Here is a 16825-nt window from a genome sequence, read left to right on the forward strand (position 1 = left end):
TGAAACATTTACCAATCGATTCTTGCCATAATTTAGACCAATATTGCCGAAGAAAGTTTTCAAAAATATCCTTTCGTTCCGTCACAAAAAATTAATTAAGAACATTTAAACTGAGCATCGTGTAGGCCTAGGATGATATTTACTACTTTTTTAAACTGAGCATCTTGTAGTCCTACTCGTTAAAATAAAACTATTTCCGTTGATATAGGTTAATATAGTTGTCTTTTTTTTTTACTTATTAATTCAAACGATATTTTTGTACCCTATTAATTTATTTATAATTTAAAAAATTAATTTAGGAAATTGCGCTTAAATTGTCACTAGACTTTAATTAACTTGTTTTTTTTTAAAGGCGTCCCTTTATTTAGGGGATCCAAAATTTTATTATAGTGATTTGACGGGCTCCATAAATGAAATGAATGTCATCAAAATTGAATAGAAGTATGTTATAATAAAGCTACTATTATTAGACTTTGAAACAAAAGCTACAGTTAAGTATTCAATAAGTAAATATATTGTTTTTACAAGTTTACATAGCTAATATAAAAGATTTGTTATAATTATTATGTAATAAAATTTAGTGCGTTTTAATGTGTTTTTCATGCATGTCTTAGTTACATTTGGTTAATTTAGCTATTCTTTTGAAAATTATTTCCCTTGAATGAATTTTTGGTATTTGGATTTTCGAATGGGAGATAATTCTTTGCTTAACTTTACATTCATTTCAAATATTCCTGCACCTTATGTTGACCGCTAACTTATAAAATACAACTTTAAGTTATTTGCTATTGCAAAAATTATATAGAGCAGAAGTTCTAAACAAAATAGTTTGGTATGGTTTTTTTAGCATTATCAAGTTGAAAAACAAATACATCAGTAGCCGTTGTAGATTGCAAAATTTAATGTTAGTAGATCTACAGTCTTAGTCGTAAATTAAACGTCTAATTAATTGTCTTTTCATATATTTCACCCTCTCCTAAAGGATTCATATATAACAATTTTAGGCTGGAATCTATAATATTTATAACCTTTTATTTTAAAAAAAACAAAAAAAAAGATGTTACATAATTACACAAAATAGACATTTTACAATTATAACTAACGACAGCCAAGCTTAAAACAGATAAGTTCCGTCTGACCCCTACACCTACCTCCCCAATGAGAGTCGTGTTCTCTGACGTCTTGATGAAGATCCCCGCCTCCTCTCCCGATGCGATCATGTTGTACTCAGGGAAATCTTGATGGATTTCATCGATCACGGTCTGGTTCGATCCTATACCTGGGTCCTGCAACATCACAAATTCTATTGGCAAGTGTTTAGCATAGGTATGTGTGTTCTAGCTGGTATAAGTGTGTAATGGTCTTTCAACTTACACATTCTATTTAATTAACATACGTGTGTGTCTTCTAGCTGGTACAAGTATGTAATGGTCTTTCTGTTTAATTAACATACGTGTGTGTTGTAGCTGGTACAATCAACACAATCTATTAACATACGTGTGTGTTCCAGTATGTAGAAGTATGCGTAGTCCTACTCACAAATTCTACCCTCAAATGTATGGATAACCTATTTTTCTGTTATCGACTTTAATAAACCGGGAGTGATCTCCCCTAAACTTTCTCGAAATATTCTTATATAAAATAACAGGGGATGGGAACTCGGGCTATAGACATGATTTTTAATCCATTTTAAATACTTAAAGTTTTAAAAATAGAATAAAATCTCGTAGACAAATTAATTGCACACCAAGTGAACGCGAAATAAAAAAGCGCATAATAGTGCGCAATATTATTATTACTTTTAAAATTTACATTAGTTTTTTGAGAAATCGGAAGTAGCGTAAAGTACTACTTACAGTCAACGGAAATGACTCAAAATTTAACAGAAGGTAGAGAATTAGATCTTTGACTTACGTATGAAATTTCATTTATCTATCTGAAATAGTACTCAAGTTATAGGCTTTTGAAAAATTCAAAGTAGGAAAAGTACCACTTCCGGTTATCGGAAATCGCTCAAAAGTTGATACGGATCTACGATTTTGATTAAATACTTATATATGAAATTTCATCAACCTAGCTGTAACGGTACTCAAGTTATCGTGTTTACACACGGACACACACACACACACACACACACAGACACACAGACATACGGACAAGATTGCAAAATTATGTTTTTCCGTATCAGTGAGATGCAAAACGTCGAGATTTGCAAAAATCTCGATTTTTTTTTTGCACGATTACAAGACTTTCTCTATACTTCGTATATACGAGAAAGTAAAAAGGTGTTTCTTACAGCTAGCAACTGTACCCTTCAAATGTAAGTTGTGACTCCTATGTACTCAATGGTCACAAAGTGCATATTGTGACTCCCATGAACTCACCACAATAGTCACAAAGTGCATTTTGTGACTCCCTTAGACTAACCACAATAGACACAAAGTACTTGTTGTAACTCCCACAATAGTCACAAAGTGCATGTTGTGACTCCCATAGACTTACCACAATGGTCACAAAGTGCATGTTGTGACTCCCATAGACTCACCACAATAGTCACAAAGTGCATGTTGTCTTTCCTGAGTTGTCTCACAAGGGCCGGAAAGTTGGCCCACTTCTTGGTGTCGTAAGTGAAGACATAAGATTTGTGGAATGTATCGACGTCTGCCCACTGGCCATCCTGTGGACAGCGGGCAGAGATTTGTTGTAAATAGCTTTGTTGCTTTGTTTCTGGGGTTTATTTCTGTCTGTTTTGTCTTTGTTTCTGTCTTTGTATCTTTGTTAATGGCTTTGTTGCTTTGTTTCTGTGGTTTATTTATGTCTGTTTTTGTCTTTGTTTCTGTCTTTCAATCTGTTGTTGTTCCTGTCTTTTTGTATATCGCGCTTTTATTCTTTAATTATGACTTTTCTATCGTCCATTGCATTAAACCCCACAAAAACTACAATCATTTTGACAAGTGACTAAACCCAGCATTAGCGCGAACTAGTTTTTGCCTAAAACCGCAGTATTTAATTTACATAAAAAAGCTCTTCATTGCATTTACTCTTCAACTATAGTAATAAACATGTATTTATATTTGCATGCTCACTACCTTAAAGCAAAGAACAAAACTCTTCTGGAAATTCTCGCATCACCTAAACTAATAAATGCATTGACATCTGCATGTTTACTACCGTCATTAATCTTGAATTTCGGTTTTCGATCAAACAACATACATCGATAACTCTCACTTTACTAGAACCACAAGGATAAGAAATATGCAGTGATATGACATTACGTAAGGAATTTTGGCCTTCATGGAACTCTCACTTTACCAGTACCACGACGATAAGAAATATGACTTTACATAAGGAATTTTGGCCTCCATGGTCCGGTTGATGACCATCTGCATGTCGCTAATGTTGGCGTAGCCCCACCTGCACAGGTGGTAGCCCAGGCTCCAGTAGGGTGGGAACACAGGTAGCCCGATAGCCTTAGAGAAATAATACAGGTGTGTTAGTACAGTTAGTAGCACTTTTATTGTGTAGGTGAGGTGAGGTGAAAAGGCTACAGGGTCTAGTTATCCAATGTAAGACTGTAGCCTTTCAAAATAATAAGTGAAATTTAAGTCTATCGGATAATAAAAAAGATTAGTCTGTCATATAATATTTAAGACTAAGTTGATCGTATAATATATAAAACGAAAATCCAAAGTATAAGCCTTTCCAAATATGCAAGACAGAAGTAGTATATTAGGTAAGGGACCTAATATACTACTGACAGATGTCTTTCAAAATAATATATAAGACAAAAGTCTATCGTGTAATATGTAAGACAAATCTAAGGTATAGTATGTAAGACAAAAGCCTTTCAAATAATATCCGAGACAAGGCAAAGGTCTATCATATATTATGTATTCCAAAGGTCTATCCAATAACATGCAAGAGAATAGTCTGTCCTGAAGAATGAAGGAATGGCATACTACCTAGCGGCATATATTATTAGAAATAGCACAACGTGCCATATGCAATGACTGTCACGGGGGGAAAGCGTATTGAAAGGGGCTGTGACTAGCGGCATACGACTTTTAGGGACCTCCGTCATTTAGGGACCTACGACCTTTAGGGACCTACTACTTTTAGGGGTTTACGACTTTTAGGGACATAAGACCTTTAGGGTCCTCCAACATTTAGGGACCTACGACTTTTAGGGATATCCAACATGTTTTCGTAGATTTATATCAGACTATAAATATTCATAAATAAGATCATTATCTATTTTTTTATTTACTCATTTCGCAAAAGCCAGTTGTGTTTAAAGACATGTTGACCAAAATTTTCTTTACGTTAATTTAGTCTTTAATAAATATATATATTGTACATGTAGAAAACATGCAGGTATAATGATACAATGTTGAGCTTAGATGAAGAGAAAGACTGACACGAACAGAATTACCTGAGTACAGGTAGAGTGATTCAGTATTGAGCTTAGATGAAGAACGAACCTACCTTTAGGTAATGTTTAACAACATCTGCCGGGGAATCCCCCAAGAAGATGTAGAAGTCCAGGACTCCCCCAATTGTCCTGTACGTGATGGCTGGGTCAGGGTGTGGCTGTAGCAGGACCTCTAGAGAGGACAGGACAATATAACAAGGACAGGACAATATAACAAGGACATGACCATAGTACATGGACGTGGCAATAGGCGGCCATTGCTCTAACCCAAATCACATGAACACAAACAAACATGACAAGTTTGATGCTATCCCAAAACATGATACCTTAAAGAGAAACATGTAAGTGCTACATCTAACGATATAATATTACAAAAACATCAAAGACTATGATATAATGTAAAACATTTTAAAAAATACTTTTTATATCTCAAAATAAAAAGAAAAACGACCTCAAAATGCAATACTATTACAATAACAAATACTCGTACATAAAAGGCTACTTCAAAACAATAGACCTTAAAGTTAAGCATAAGGCTACCCCACACCTCACCTATAGCGTTAGACTACCTCACCTAGCGTTAGACTACCTCACCTAGCGTTAGACTACCTCACCTAGCGTTAGACTACCTCACCTAGCGTTAGACTACCTCACCTATAGCGTTAGACTACCTCACCTAGCGTTAGACTACCTCACCTAGCGTTAGACTACCTCACCTAGCGTTAGACTACCTCACCTAGCGTTAGACTACCTCACCTAGCGTTAGACTACCTCACCTATAGCGTTAGACTACCTCACCTATAGCGTTAGACTACCTCACCTATAGCGTTAGACTACTTCGCCTAGCGTTAGACTACCTCACCTATAGCGTTAGACTACCTCACCTATAGCGTTAGACTACCTCACCTATAGCGTTAGACTACCTCACCTATAGCGTTAGACTACCTCACCTATAGCGATAGCCTACCTCACCTATAGCGTTAGACTACCTCACCTATAGCGTTAGACTACCTCACCTATAGCGTTAGACTACCTCACCTATAGCGTTAGACTACCTCACCTATAGCGATAGACTACCTCACCTATAGCGTTAGACTACCTCACCTATAGCGTTAGACTACCTCACCTATAGCGTTAGACTACCTCACCTATAGCGTTAGACTATCTCACCTATAGCGTTAGACTACCTCACCTAGTGTAAGACTACCTCACCTATAGCGTTAGACTACCTCACCTAGTGTAAGACTACCTCACCTATAGCGTTAGGCTACCTCACCTATAGCGATAGACTACCTCACCTATAGCGTTAGACTACCTCACCTATAGCGTTAGACTACCTCACCTATAGCGTTAGACTACCTCACCTATAGCGTTAGACTACCTCACCTATAGCGTTAGACTACCTCACCTATAGCATTAGGCTACCTCACCTATAGCGTTAGGCTACCTCACCTATAGCGTTAGGCTACCTCACCTCTAGCGTTAGACTACCTCACCTAGCGTTAGGCTACCTCACCTATAGCGTTAAACTACCTCACCTATAGCGTTAAACTACCTCACCTATAGCGTTAGACTACCTCACCTATAGCGTTAGACTACCTCACCTATAGCGTTAGGCTACCTCACCTATAGCGTTAGACTACCTCACCTATAGCGTTAGACTACTTCACCTATAGCGTTAGACTACCTCACCTAGCGTTAGGCCACCTCACCTATAGCGTTAGATTACCTCACCTATAGCGTTAGGCTACCTCACCTATAGCGTTAGACTACCTCACCTATAGCGTTAGACTACTTCACCTATAGCGATAGACTACCTCACCTATAGCGTTAGACTACCTCACCTATAGCGTTAGACTACCTCACCTATAGCGTTAGACTACCTCACCTATAGCGTTAGACTACCTCACCTATAGCGTTAGACTACCTCACCTATAGCGTTAGGCTACCTCACCTATAGCGTTAGACTACCTCACCTATAGCGTTAGACTACTTCACCTATAGCGTTAGACTACCTCACCTAGTGTTAGGCTACCTCATCTATAGCGTTAGACTACCTCACCTATAGCTTTAGACTACCTCACCTAGCGTTAGGCTACCTCACCTATAGCGTTAGACTACCTCACCTATAGCGTTAAACTACCTCACCTATAGCGTTAGGCCACCTCACCTATAGCGTTAGACTACCTCACCTATAGCGTTAGGCTACCTCACCTATAGCGTTAGGCTACCTCAACTATAGCGTTAGACTACCTCACCTATAGCGTTAGACTACTTCACCTATAGCGTTAGACTACCTCACCTAGCGTTAGGCTACCTCACCTATAGCGTTAGACTACCTCACCTATAGCGTTAGACTACCTCACCTATAGCGTTAGACTACCTCACCTATAGCGTTAGACTACCTCACCTATAGCGTTAGACTACCTCACCTATAGCGTTAGGCTACCTCACCTATAGCGTTAGACTACCTCACCTATAGCGTTAGACTACTTCACCTATAGCGTTAGACTACCTCACCTAGTGTTAGGCTACCTCATCTATAGCGTTAGACTACCTCACCTATAGCGTTAGACTACCTCACCTAGCGTTAGGCTACCTCACCTATAGCGTTAGACTACCTCACCTATAGCGTTAAACTACCTCACCTATAGCGTTAGGCCACCTCACCTATAGCGTTAGACTACCTCACCTATAGCGTTAGGCTACCTCACCTATAGCGTTAGGCTACCTCAACTATAGCGTTAGACTACCTCACCTATAGCGTTAGACTACTTCACCTATAGCGTTAGACTACCTCACCTATAGCGTTAGACTACTTCACCTATAGCGTTAGACTACCTCACCTATAGCGTTAGGCTACCTCACCTATAGCGTTAGGCTACCTCACACCTCACCTATAACGTTAGACTACCTCACCTATAACGTTAGACTACCTCACCTAGCGTTAGGCCACCTCACCTATAGCGTTAGACTACCTCACCTATAGCGTTAGACTACCTCACCTAACGCTAGACTACCTCACCTATAGCGTTAGACTACCTCACCTAGTGTTAGGCTACCTCATCTATAGCGTTAGATTACCTCACCTATAGCGTTAGGCTACCTCACCTATAGCGTTAGACTACCTCACCTATAGCGATAGACTACCTCACCTAGCGTTAGGCTACCCCACACCTCACCTATAGCGTTAGACTACCTCAACTAGCGTTAGGCTACCTCCCCTATAGCGTTAGACTACCTCACCTATAGCGTTAGACTACCTCACCTATAGCGTTAGACTACCTCACCTATAGCGTTAGACTACCTCACCTATAGCGTTAGACTACCTCACCTATAGCATTAGGCTACCTCACCTATAGCGTTAGACTACCTCACCTATAGCGATAGACTACCTCACCTAGTGTTAGGCTACCTCACCTAGCGTTAGGCTACCTCACCTATAGCGTTAGGCTACCTCGCCTCTAGCGTTAGACTACCTCACCTATAGCATTAGGCTACCTCACCTATAGCGTTAGACTACCTCACCTATAGCGATAGACTACCTCACCTAGCGTTAGGCTACCTCCCCTATAGTGTTAGGCTACCTCACCTATAGCGTTAGGCTACCTCACCTCTAGCGTTAGACTACCTCACCTAGCGTTAGGCTACCTCACCTCTAGCGTTAGACTACCTCACCTATAGCGTTAGACTACCTCACCTATAGGGTTAGACTACCTCACCTATAGCGTTAGACTACCTCACCTCTAGCGTTAAACTACCTCACCTATAGCGTTAAACTACCTCACCTATAGCGTTAGGCCACCTCACCTATAGCGTTAGACTACCTCACCTATAGCGTTAGATTACCTCACCTAGCGTTAGGCTACCTCACCTATAGCGTTAGACTACCTCACCTATAGCGTTAGACTACCTCACCTATAGCGTTAGACTACCTCACCTATAGCGTTAGACTACCTCACCTATAGCGTTAGACTACCTCACCTATAGCGTTAGACTACCACACCTATAGCGTTAGACTACCTCACCTATAGCGTTATACTACCACACCTATAGCGTTAGACTACCTCACCTCTAACGCTAGACTACCTCACCTATAGCGTTAGACTACCTCACCTAGTGTTAGGCTACCTCATCTATAGCGTTAGACTACCTCACCTATAGCGTTAGGCTACCTCACCTATAGCGTTAGACTACCTCACCTATAGCGTTAGGCTACCTCACCTATAGCGTTAGACTACCTCACCTATAGCGTTAGACTACCTCACCTAGTGTTAGGCTACCTCATCTATAGCGTTAGATTACCTCACCTATAGCGTTAGACTACCTCACCTATAGTGTTAGACTACCTCACCTATAGCGTTGCTGTTCTTCAGTAGCACCATATTGGCCTTCTTGTCGTCTTCCACGTTCATGTAGACCGGATGTTGGCCGTACAGGTTCCAGTCGCTCTGGGTCAGAGAGGGTCAGTTTGTTAGGTGACCCACATAACGAGGGAGAGATGGGGTCAGTTTGTTAGCTAACCCACACAACATGGGTCTGACAGGGTCAGTTTGTTAGGTGACCCGTAAAACGTTGGTGACATACGGTGAACACATTATTACATAAGGACCACGAGTCCAGTGTGAACATTGACCATATACATGAGGACCCAGGTAAAATTTGACCACAGCCTTACATTAGGACCCGTGTAAACATTGACCACAGCCTTACATTAGGACCCGTGTAAACATTGACCACAGCCTTACATTAGGACCCGTGTAAACATTGACCACAGCCTTACATTAGGACCTGTGTAAACATTGACCACAGCCTTACATTAGGACCCGTGTAAACATTGACCACAGCCTTACATTAGGACCCGTGTAAACATTGACCACAGCCTTACATTAGGACCCAGGTAAACATTGACCACAGCCTTACATTAGGACCCAGGTAAACATTGACCACAGCCTTACATTAGGACCCAGGTAAACATTGACCACAGCCTTACATTAGGACCCGAGTCCCGTGTAAACATTGACCACAGCCTTACATTAGGACCCATGTAAACATTGACCACAGCCTTACATTAGGACCTAGGTAAACATTGACCACAGCCTTACATTAGGACCCGAGTCCCGTGTAAACATTGACCACAGCCTTACATTAGGACCCAGGTAAACATTGACCACAGCCTTACATTAGGACCCGTGTAAACATTGACCACAGCCTTACATTAGGACCCGTGTAAACATTGACCACAGCCTTACATTAGGACCCGAGTCCCGTGTAAACATTGACCACAGCCTTACATTAGGACCCATGTAAACATTGACCACAGCCTTACATTAGGACCAGAGTCCCGTGTAAACATTGACCACAGCCTTACATTAGGAACCGTGTAAACATTGACCACAGCCTTACATTAGGACCAGAGTCCCGTGTAAACATTGACCACAGCCTTACATTAGGACCTGTGTAAACATTGACCACAGCCTTACATTAGGACCCGAGTCCCGTGTAAACATTGACCACAGCCTTACATTAGAACCCAGGTAAACATTGACCACAGCCTTACATTAGGACCCAGGTAAACATTGACCACAGCCTTACATTAGGACCCAGGTAAACATTGACCACAGCCTTACATTAGGACCCGAGTCCCGTGTAAACAATGACCACAACCTTACATTAGGACCCAGGTAAACATTGACCACAGCCTTACATTAGGACCCGTGTAAACATTGACCACAGCCTTACATTAGGACCAGAGTCCCGTGTAAACATTGACCACAACCTTACATTAGGATCCGAGTCCCGTGTAAACATTGACCACAGCCTTACATTAGGACCCATGTAAACATTGACCACAGCCTTACATTAGGACCCAGGTAAACATTGACCACAGCCTTACATTAGGACCCGAGTCCCGTGTAAACATTGACCACAGCCTTACATTAGGACCCAGGTAAACAATGACCACAGCCTTACATTAGGACCCGTGTAAACATTGACCACAGCCTTACATTAGGAACCGTGTAAACATTGACCACAGCCTTACATTAGGACCAGAGTCCCGTGTAAACATTGACCACAGCCTTACATTAGGACCCAGGTAAACATTGACCACAGCCTTACATTAGGACCCGAGTCCCGTGTAAACAATGACCACAACCTTACATTAGGACCCAGGTAAACATTGACCACAGCCTTACATTAGGACCCGTGTAAACATTGACCACAGCCTTACATTAGGACCAGAGTCCCGTGTAAACATTGACCACAACCTTACATTAGGATCCGAGTCCCGTGTAAACATTGACCACAGCCTTACATTAGGACCCATGTAAACATTGACCACAGCCTTACATTAGGACCCAGGTAAACATTGACCACAGCCTTACATTAGGACCCGAGTCCCGTGTAAACATTGACCACAGCCTTACATTAGGACCCGTGTAAACATTGACCACAGCCTTACATTAGGACCCAGGTAAACATTGACCACAGTCTTACATTAGGACCCGTGTAAACATTGACCACAGCCTTACATTAGGACCAGAGTCCCGTGTAAACAATGACCACAGCCTTACATTAGGACCAGAGTCCCGTGTAAACATTGACCACAACCTTACATTAGGATCCGAGTCCCAGGTAAACATTGACCACAGCCTTACATTAGGACCCATGTAAACATTGACCACAGCCTTACATTAGGACCCAGGTAAACATTGACCACAGCCTTACATTAGGACCCGAGTCCCGTGTAAACATTGACCACAGCCTCCATCTCATGTCGTGTTTGAAGCTCTCGTGCCTGTGCTCACCAAAACCGTACACGTTCTCATTGGTCAGTCGTGTGGTCAGCTGGAGAAACTGGTCAGACAGGACTAATCCAGGCTGGCTGGAGTTGAACCTGGGGGTGGGGATTGTGTGGGTTTTTTAATGAGTGAAATGTGGGATTGATAGTGATGTAGTTATGGTTGGGGGTTAGGTTTTATTTTTAGATTGGATGGAATGGTCTAGTGGTAGAGCATACAAATGATAACAGACAAGAGATGGCAGAGCACAATATATTCACACATTCACACAAAATACAAATACACACGCATTCAACTAAAACACACACATTCACAGGAAGTACAGAAATTAAACCGCAAAAAAAATTGCACACTTATATCAAATTTACTCACAGTTGCATACAACACACAAACACACAAAGCACACACATTTAAACCTCACAAATAAATGCACATATTGATGTCAAATTTATTCACAGTTACATACAACACACACACACACACACACACACATTCGCTGACTATATACACTTTCACAGACATACATTTGCACACAAACTTACAATCCACACACACACACTGGTTCGCAAACCACAAACACCTTCGCACAACACTAACACATCACATATATTTGCACACTATAAACATTAGCACCCCATGCACACACATTCACACATATATTCTCACACCACACACATCTTCTCACACCAGACGCATTCGCACGCCACACGCACATTCACCCGCCCCCCCCTACACACACACCTCGGCACAACACACTTACACAACAGCACCGGATGACTTCCTAGTCACCACAACGCCAAACGGGTTCTCTGAAAACGTGACGTCATACTGGGCCGTTTTGGTGGAGGTCGCCAACCTTGACCCCTCAATGTCCAAGGCTATTTGTGGAATTTCCCATCTGCTCACGTTTGTGGGGAAGATCTGCAGACGCCAGAAATATAAGAACCTTCTAGATCATGTATAAAAACAGGTTAGCGATACATGTTCTAATTTTAAATTGTTTACAAATTAGACCATCAAGTTATTTGAAACACCACTGTCCTAAATAAAACGTATACCCTAACCTCGGTTGTGGTATTGAAGTGGTTCTTAACCTGGGTTTGATCGAACCCCAGAGTTTTGCTTTGGTTCGGACCCTCTCAAGTAGGGCTGGAAAACCGTCCCCCCCCCACCCCACATACACCCGCATGCACATACACATACACACACACATACACACAAGTCTTGTCACTGACCCACTTTGTACACAACCTCCGCCATTTTTCAAGTCGTACCGTCCACTGACCTTGACCCTGAGCCTGTTGTCAGTCTGCATGTCCACCTCCACCCCCACCTCCTCGTACACCGTCGTGTTGTACAAGGGCGGGGACGGCGTGCGCCTCAGCTCCAGCCTGTACACGTTGTCCTTAAGGTCAGGGCCGCTGATCACGTGATACCCGTGTCCAGCTGGGAAGTAGCACCATGGCGCCCCGGGCTCGTCCTGCTTTTGCCAGACACACCTGAGGTAATGAGACACACCTGAGGTAATGAGACACACCTAAAGTAATGAGACACACCTGAGGTAATGAGACACACCTGAGGTAATGAGACACACCTGAAGTAATGAGACACACCTGAAGTAATGAGACACACCTGAAGTAATGAGACACAACTGAAGTAATGAGACACACCTGAGGTAACAAGACACACGTGAGGTAATGAGACACACCTGATGTAATGAGACACATTGGAAGTAATGAGACACAACTGAAGTAATGAGACACACCTGAGGTAATGAGACACACCTGAGGTAATGAGACACACCTGTGGTAATGAGACACACCTGATGTAATGAGACACACCTGAGGTAATGAAACACACCTGAGGTAATGAGACACACCAAAATAAACACATGCAAAGTAACGAAACATACTTGAAGCGACACATCAAATGTATTGAAACGTACTAGAATAGACATACCTAAGCTAATGAGACACACTTGAAAATAACCATTTAAAGAAAAAACGCCTCAAGTATGAAGACACTTGAAGAGACACCTGAAATATTAAGACACCCGTACAGAGATACATCTTCTAAGACACACAAAAACGAAGCGCATCTGAAGTAATAAGACATACCTGACAACTTAAGACACACGTAGATGCATTAAAAGGAACAGGCCAATGAGACACACGTAAAGAGAACGCACACACTGAACTATAGAGACACACTTTCAACCACTCACCCTCGTTCCTGGCATGCACGTGAATTAGTGCTCATCTTCCCCGCGTCTCTCCGTAGCTCTGGGTAACAATCCACGCGCAGCACCTGAGCCGGCGTGTCTCCGTCGTCCTTCAACTTGAAGTGAAGCACCAGCCCCACGGTCAAGGCCACAGCCACTCCGATGGCGACAGAGACACTTATACCGACGATTAACTTCTTCCTCGGAACTTTCGACTTTTTCGGGGTGAGTGCATACACGCCCGACATTTCAGGTAATTTTTGAGTCTTCTTTCCTGGAAATTTTTAAAAAAATATAACATTTATACATGTTCACACTGATATATACAAAATGTCACCATTACTTTAAAGGTTGTTTATAAGTGACGCCGTTCTGTTTTATAATATCTGTACACCCCCACCAAACTCACGTGAAAAAAAGGTAAGAGCCCCTAGCCTATATAAGCTCCCACTCCCTAAATACCTCTCTATATATGTAACCTAATGTATGGATGACGCCCTAATTGATACATGCCAGGACTAACATAACCAGGGTCGCCTAGGGTCAAGACTGGGGTCAGGGTTTGGGTCAGCATTTTTATCAAAAACATACATTTCACAAGATTTACTGGCTTAATTATGATCACTAGAAAATGTTGAAATTCATTTCTTACACAATAGCCATTCTATTTTTCAGAAGACATCTATATATATAATTCTCTTCTTGGAGACGCTAAAAAACACCAAGCTGTAAGCGCGCTCCCTACCACCCCACCCCTACATGGTCTGGTGAGCTGTGGTTCACGCTAAATGTTTACAATCGTAGAGCCGGGTTTAGTGACGGCTAATAGTGGCAGATAATTTAGTTTGAAACTATTTTAAACTTAGGGGAGGTAACTAAGAGGAGGCTGCTTTCACGGCGGGGGGGGGGGGGGGGGGGGTAGGGTAGGGGTTGGGGGAAAGGAGGGTGGGGGTAGTATCGTCCTTAACGAGCTACTGATAGTGTTTTAAAGCAAATATGTTCAGTGGCAGCATTGGTACTGTCGAATTCAAAAATTATGAATTACTGAAAAGTAGAAAATAAAACAACTAAATAGCGGCGTATGATACGCCGCGGGTCGGCTCGTATATATTAATTCGTTTAATATTAGGAATTCATATCGGCTTCATAATATTACTTTTGTATGGTTCCAGTATATCGCCCTCACAAATTACACATACCCTTACTCTGTTGGAAGTCATGCATGATAAAAGTGAATGTATATTGTAAGATATATAAATACACCAACACTTACTTTTATGATGCGCTTATTTTAATCCCAGAAAAACTTGTAAAACACTTCTGGAGCCGCGAGATCACTTTACATGCGGAAATATAGTCTAGATTTTGACCCGTGAACTGGATGAATATTCAAGTATGTTATCGTCCCTAGCTTTCTTCATCTGTTGTCGGTTTTATCTGAAGTTGTTATCGAACACTGAGTCCACTTGACCAGGTTTATAAGACACTGGTGACGTTGATTTTTTGGTGAATTTTATTGGGTACGTGGAACACAACGATAAAACAGGTGTGTAATCGAGGTGTGATAAGCTGTTTCTTATGTATGTATATATTGTTTAGACCATTGTAAAAGGTTACAATGGGGGTCAAATATACATATATACATATATATATATATATATATATATATATATATATATATATATATATATATATATATATATATATATATATATACATATATACATATATACATATATACATATATATATATATATATATATATATATATATATATATATATATATATATATATATATATATATATATATATTGTTTAGACCATTGTAAAAGGTTACAATGGGGGTCAAATGTGTATAACAGTAGAATAAAGGTTGGAAACATTGTACAGTTCGGTGTTCGAGTTACTTAATTCGACCTTAGCAGCCACACACCCTGGCTACTGAGAAATCTGTCTCGTTTTACGAACTGTAAACTTCTATAATTTGCTATTAGAGCTATGGTGGAATTTTTACCTATCGTTGTGTTGGTGGCTTATCAAAGATTGATCTATAAATATAATGGATCTTACTGGACCATCGTCGCAAGAAGCCGCCCCCCTTCCGTAAACAGTTTACCTCAAGCCTAAGCATATAAATTTGATTAACGATGTTTAACTTTTCATTTATGAATTTTTTAAGAAATACGAAATGTTACATTACCTTATCTCTCCCCCTTTCAAAATCCCCCCCCCCCCCCCCCGCCTTCACCGCACACCCCAAGGTCAGGCCTTGTGCAATTTTGAAATTGTTTTCTTGATGAGTTCATGAGCAACCAAAAGTTCAAATTAAAGAAGGTTGTGTACTTGTTGCGTCTTGCGTGTATGCTACTTTTCAATTTTTATTTTTTTAAACTTTTTTACAGGACACGCAAAATATGTTCCTGCTGTCAGCAGCAATTTAATTCATCAAAGCCGGACACTACATAGCTTAAGTTATGGATGACTTATGAGCAACATCATGCATGTGGTGACACTACACACGAATCTCAAGTTAACCTTTTGTTCTACAGCATGCACAAAAGTAGTGGATAAAACCTACACGCGAGTGTTAACCTAGCCTGGTTTAAAACACAGTTAATAAAAGCCATATGCACCTTTAATACAAGTCCGTATTGTTTGGTGTCATCTAACACACCCTACAACACCTTTAGCAGTCCACATTACACAAGTGACATAGTGACAGTTTAAGCTGTTAAAATATCCCTGAACAGTACGCTAAAAATATAGCACAAATAAAAACCCAGCAGTATAAAAATACAAATATTCCTAGACATAAACAAGCATCATTATGAGAGTTTACACAATGGCGCCCCCACTGGCCAGATAACTTTTTACTACAACAATAAGGGGAGACAAGTCATGACAAACTAGGTCGCGAGACGTTTACTTGGTTGTTTTTTAAGCAAAGGGTTGCAACAATTGGGTACCAGGAAAATTAAAACATGCTGCGTAAACCTTAGTAAAATAATCATAAAATTATCCGTCAAAACTAGCAAAGCAAAAACACATTCAAGACAGTTTTAAGGTCTTCATAGGCCCTAAAAGTTCGAAGGCTTTGAGTATGAGCACATTTCATACTCAAAGCCTAAATAATAAGACTGCCCAGCGCCTATTGATCTCTTTAAAAAAAAATATCATGCTCTATGTTTATGAACGATTTTACTTTAACCAATTTCTAAATTAAAATTTTAAAAGAAAAAACAGAAAACTATTAATGTGTTAGATTTTAATGACCGAAAACATTAAAAATTTGAATCTTTATAGAACAAAAAATGTAAAACATGTTTCTATTTTACAAAAGCGATGCACATCTCAGTCGTAGGTCTTCA

General features: G+C 40.7%; 2 protein-coding genes across 2 annotated transcripts; both read right to left on the reverse strand.

Moving 5' to 3' along the window:
• Window positions 1-1151: 1151 nt before the first annotated feature.
• Window positions 1152-1281, reverse strand: LOC131953536 (sucrase-isomaltase, intestinal; the record flags this gene model as incomplete). Its single annotated transcript, XM_059316757.1, is given in 1 exon segment — window positions 1152-1281. A coding segment is annotated over 1 exon segment (69 nt), but the record flags the coding sequence as incomplete, so codon positions are not given.
• On the reverse strand, window positions 1249-16246 carry LOC131953530 (sucrase-isomaltase, intestinal-like). Its single transcript, XM_059316748.1, has 10 exons — window positions 16091-16246; window positions 13460-13730; window positions 12521-12734; window positions 11996-12156; window positions 11162-11330; window positions 8787-8883; window positions 4486-4604; window positions 3345-3470; window positions 2503-2677; window positions 1249-1286 (listed from the first exon to the last, which is right to left on the reverse strand). The coding sequence occupies exons 2-10, from the start codon at window positions 13702-13704 to the stop codon at window positions 1249-1251; spliced, it is 1344 nt and encodes a 447-aa protein (XP_059172731.1). The 5' UTR covers window positions 13705-13730; window positions 16091-16246.
• Window positions 16247-16825: the final 579 nt, after the last annotated feature.

Source organism: Physella acuta, unplaced genomic scaffold, assembly GCF_028476545.2.
Source record: "Physella acuta isolate Inbredline_101_S28 unplaced genomic scaffold, ASM2847654v3 ptg000928l, whole genome shotgun sequence".
NCBI lineage: Eukaryota > Metazoa > Mollusca > Gastropoda > Physidae > Physella > Physella acuta.

Coding starts and splice junctions, on each gene's coding strand:
- LOC131953530 (XM_059316748.1), bottom strand. CDS start 13,704: ATGTCGGGCGTGTATGCACTCACCCCGAAAAAGTCGAAAGTTCCGAGG. Junction 4,605..8,786: donor GAAGAACAGCAACGCTATAG/GTGAGGTAGTCT, acceptor TGTCCTCTCTAG/AGGTCCTGCTACAGCCACAC. Junction 3,471..4,485: donor TTGTTAAACATTACCTAAAG/GTAGGTTCGTTC, acceptor TATTTCTCTAAG/GCTATCGGGCTACCTGTGTT.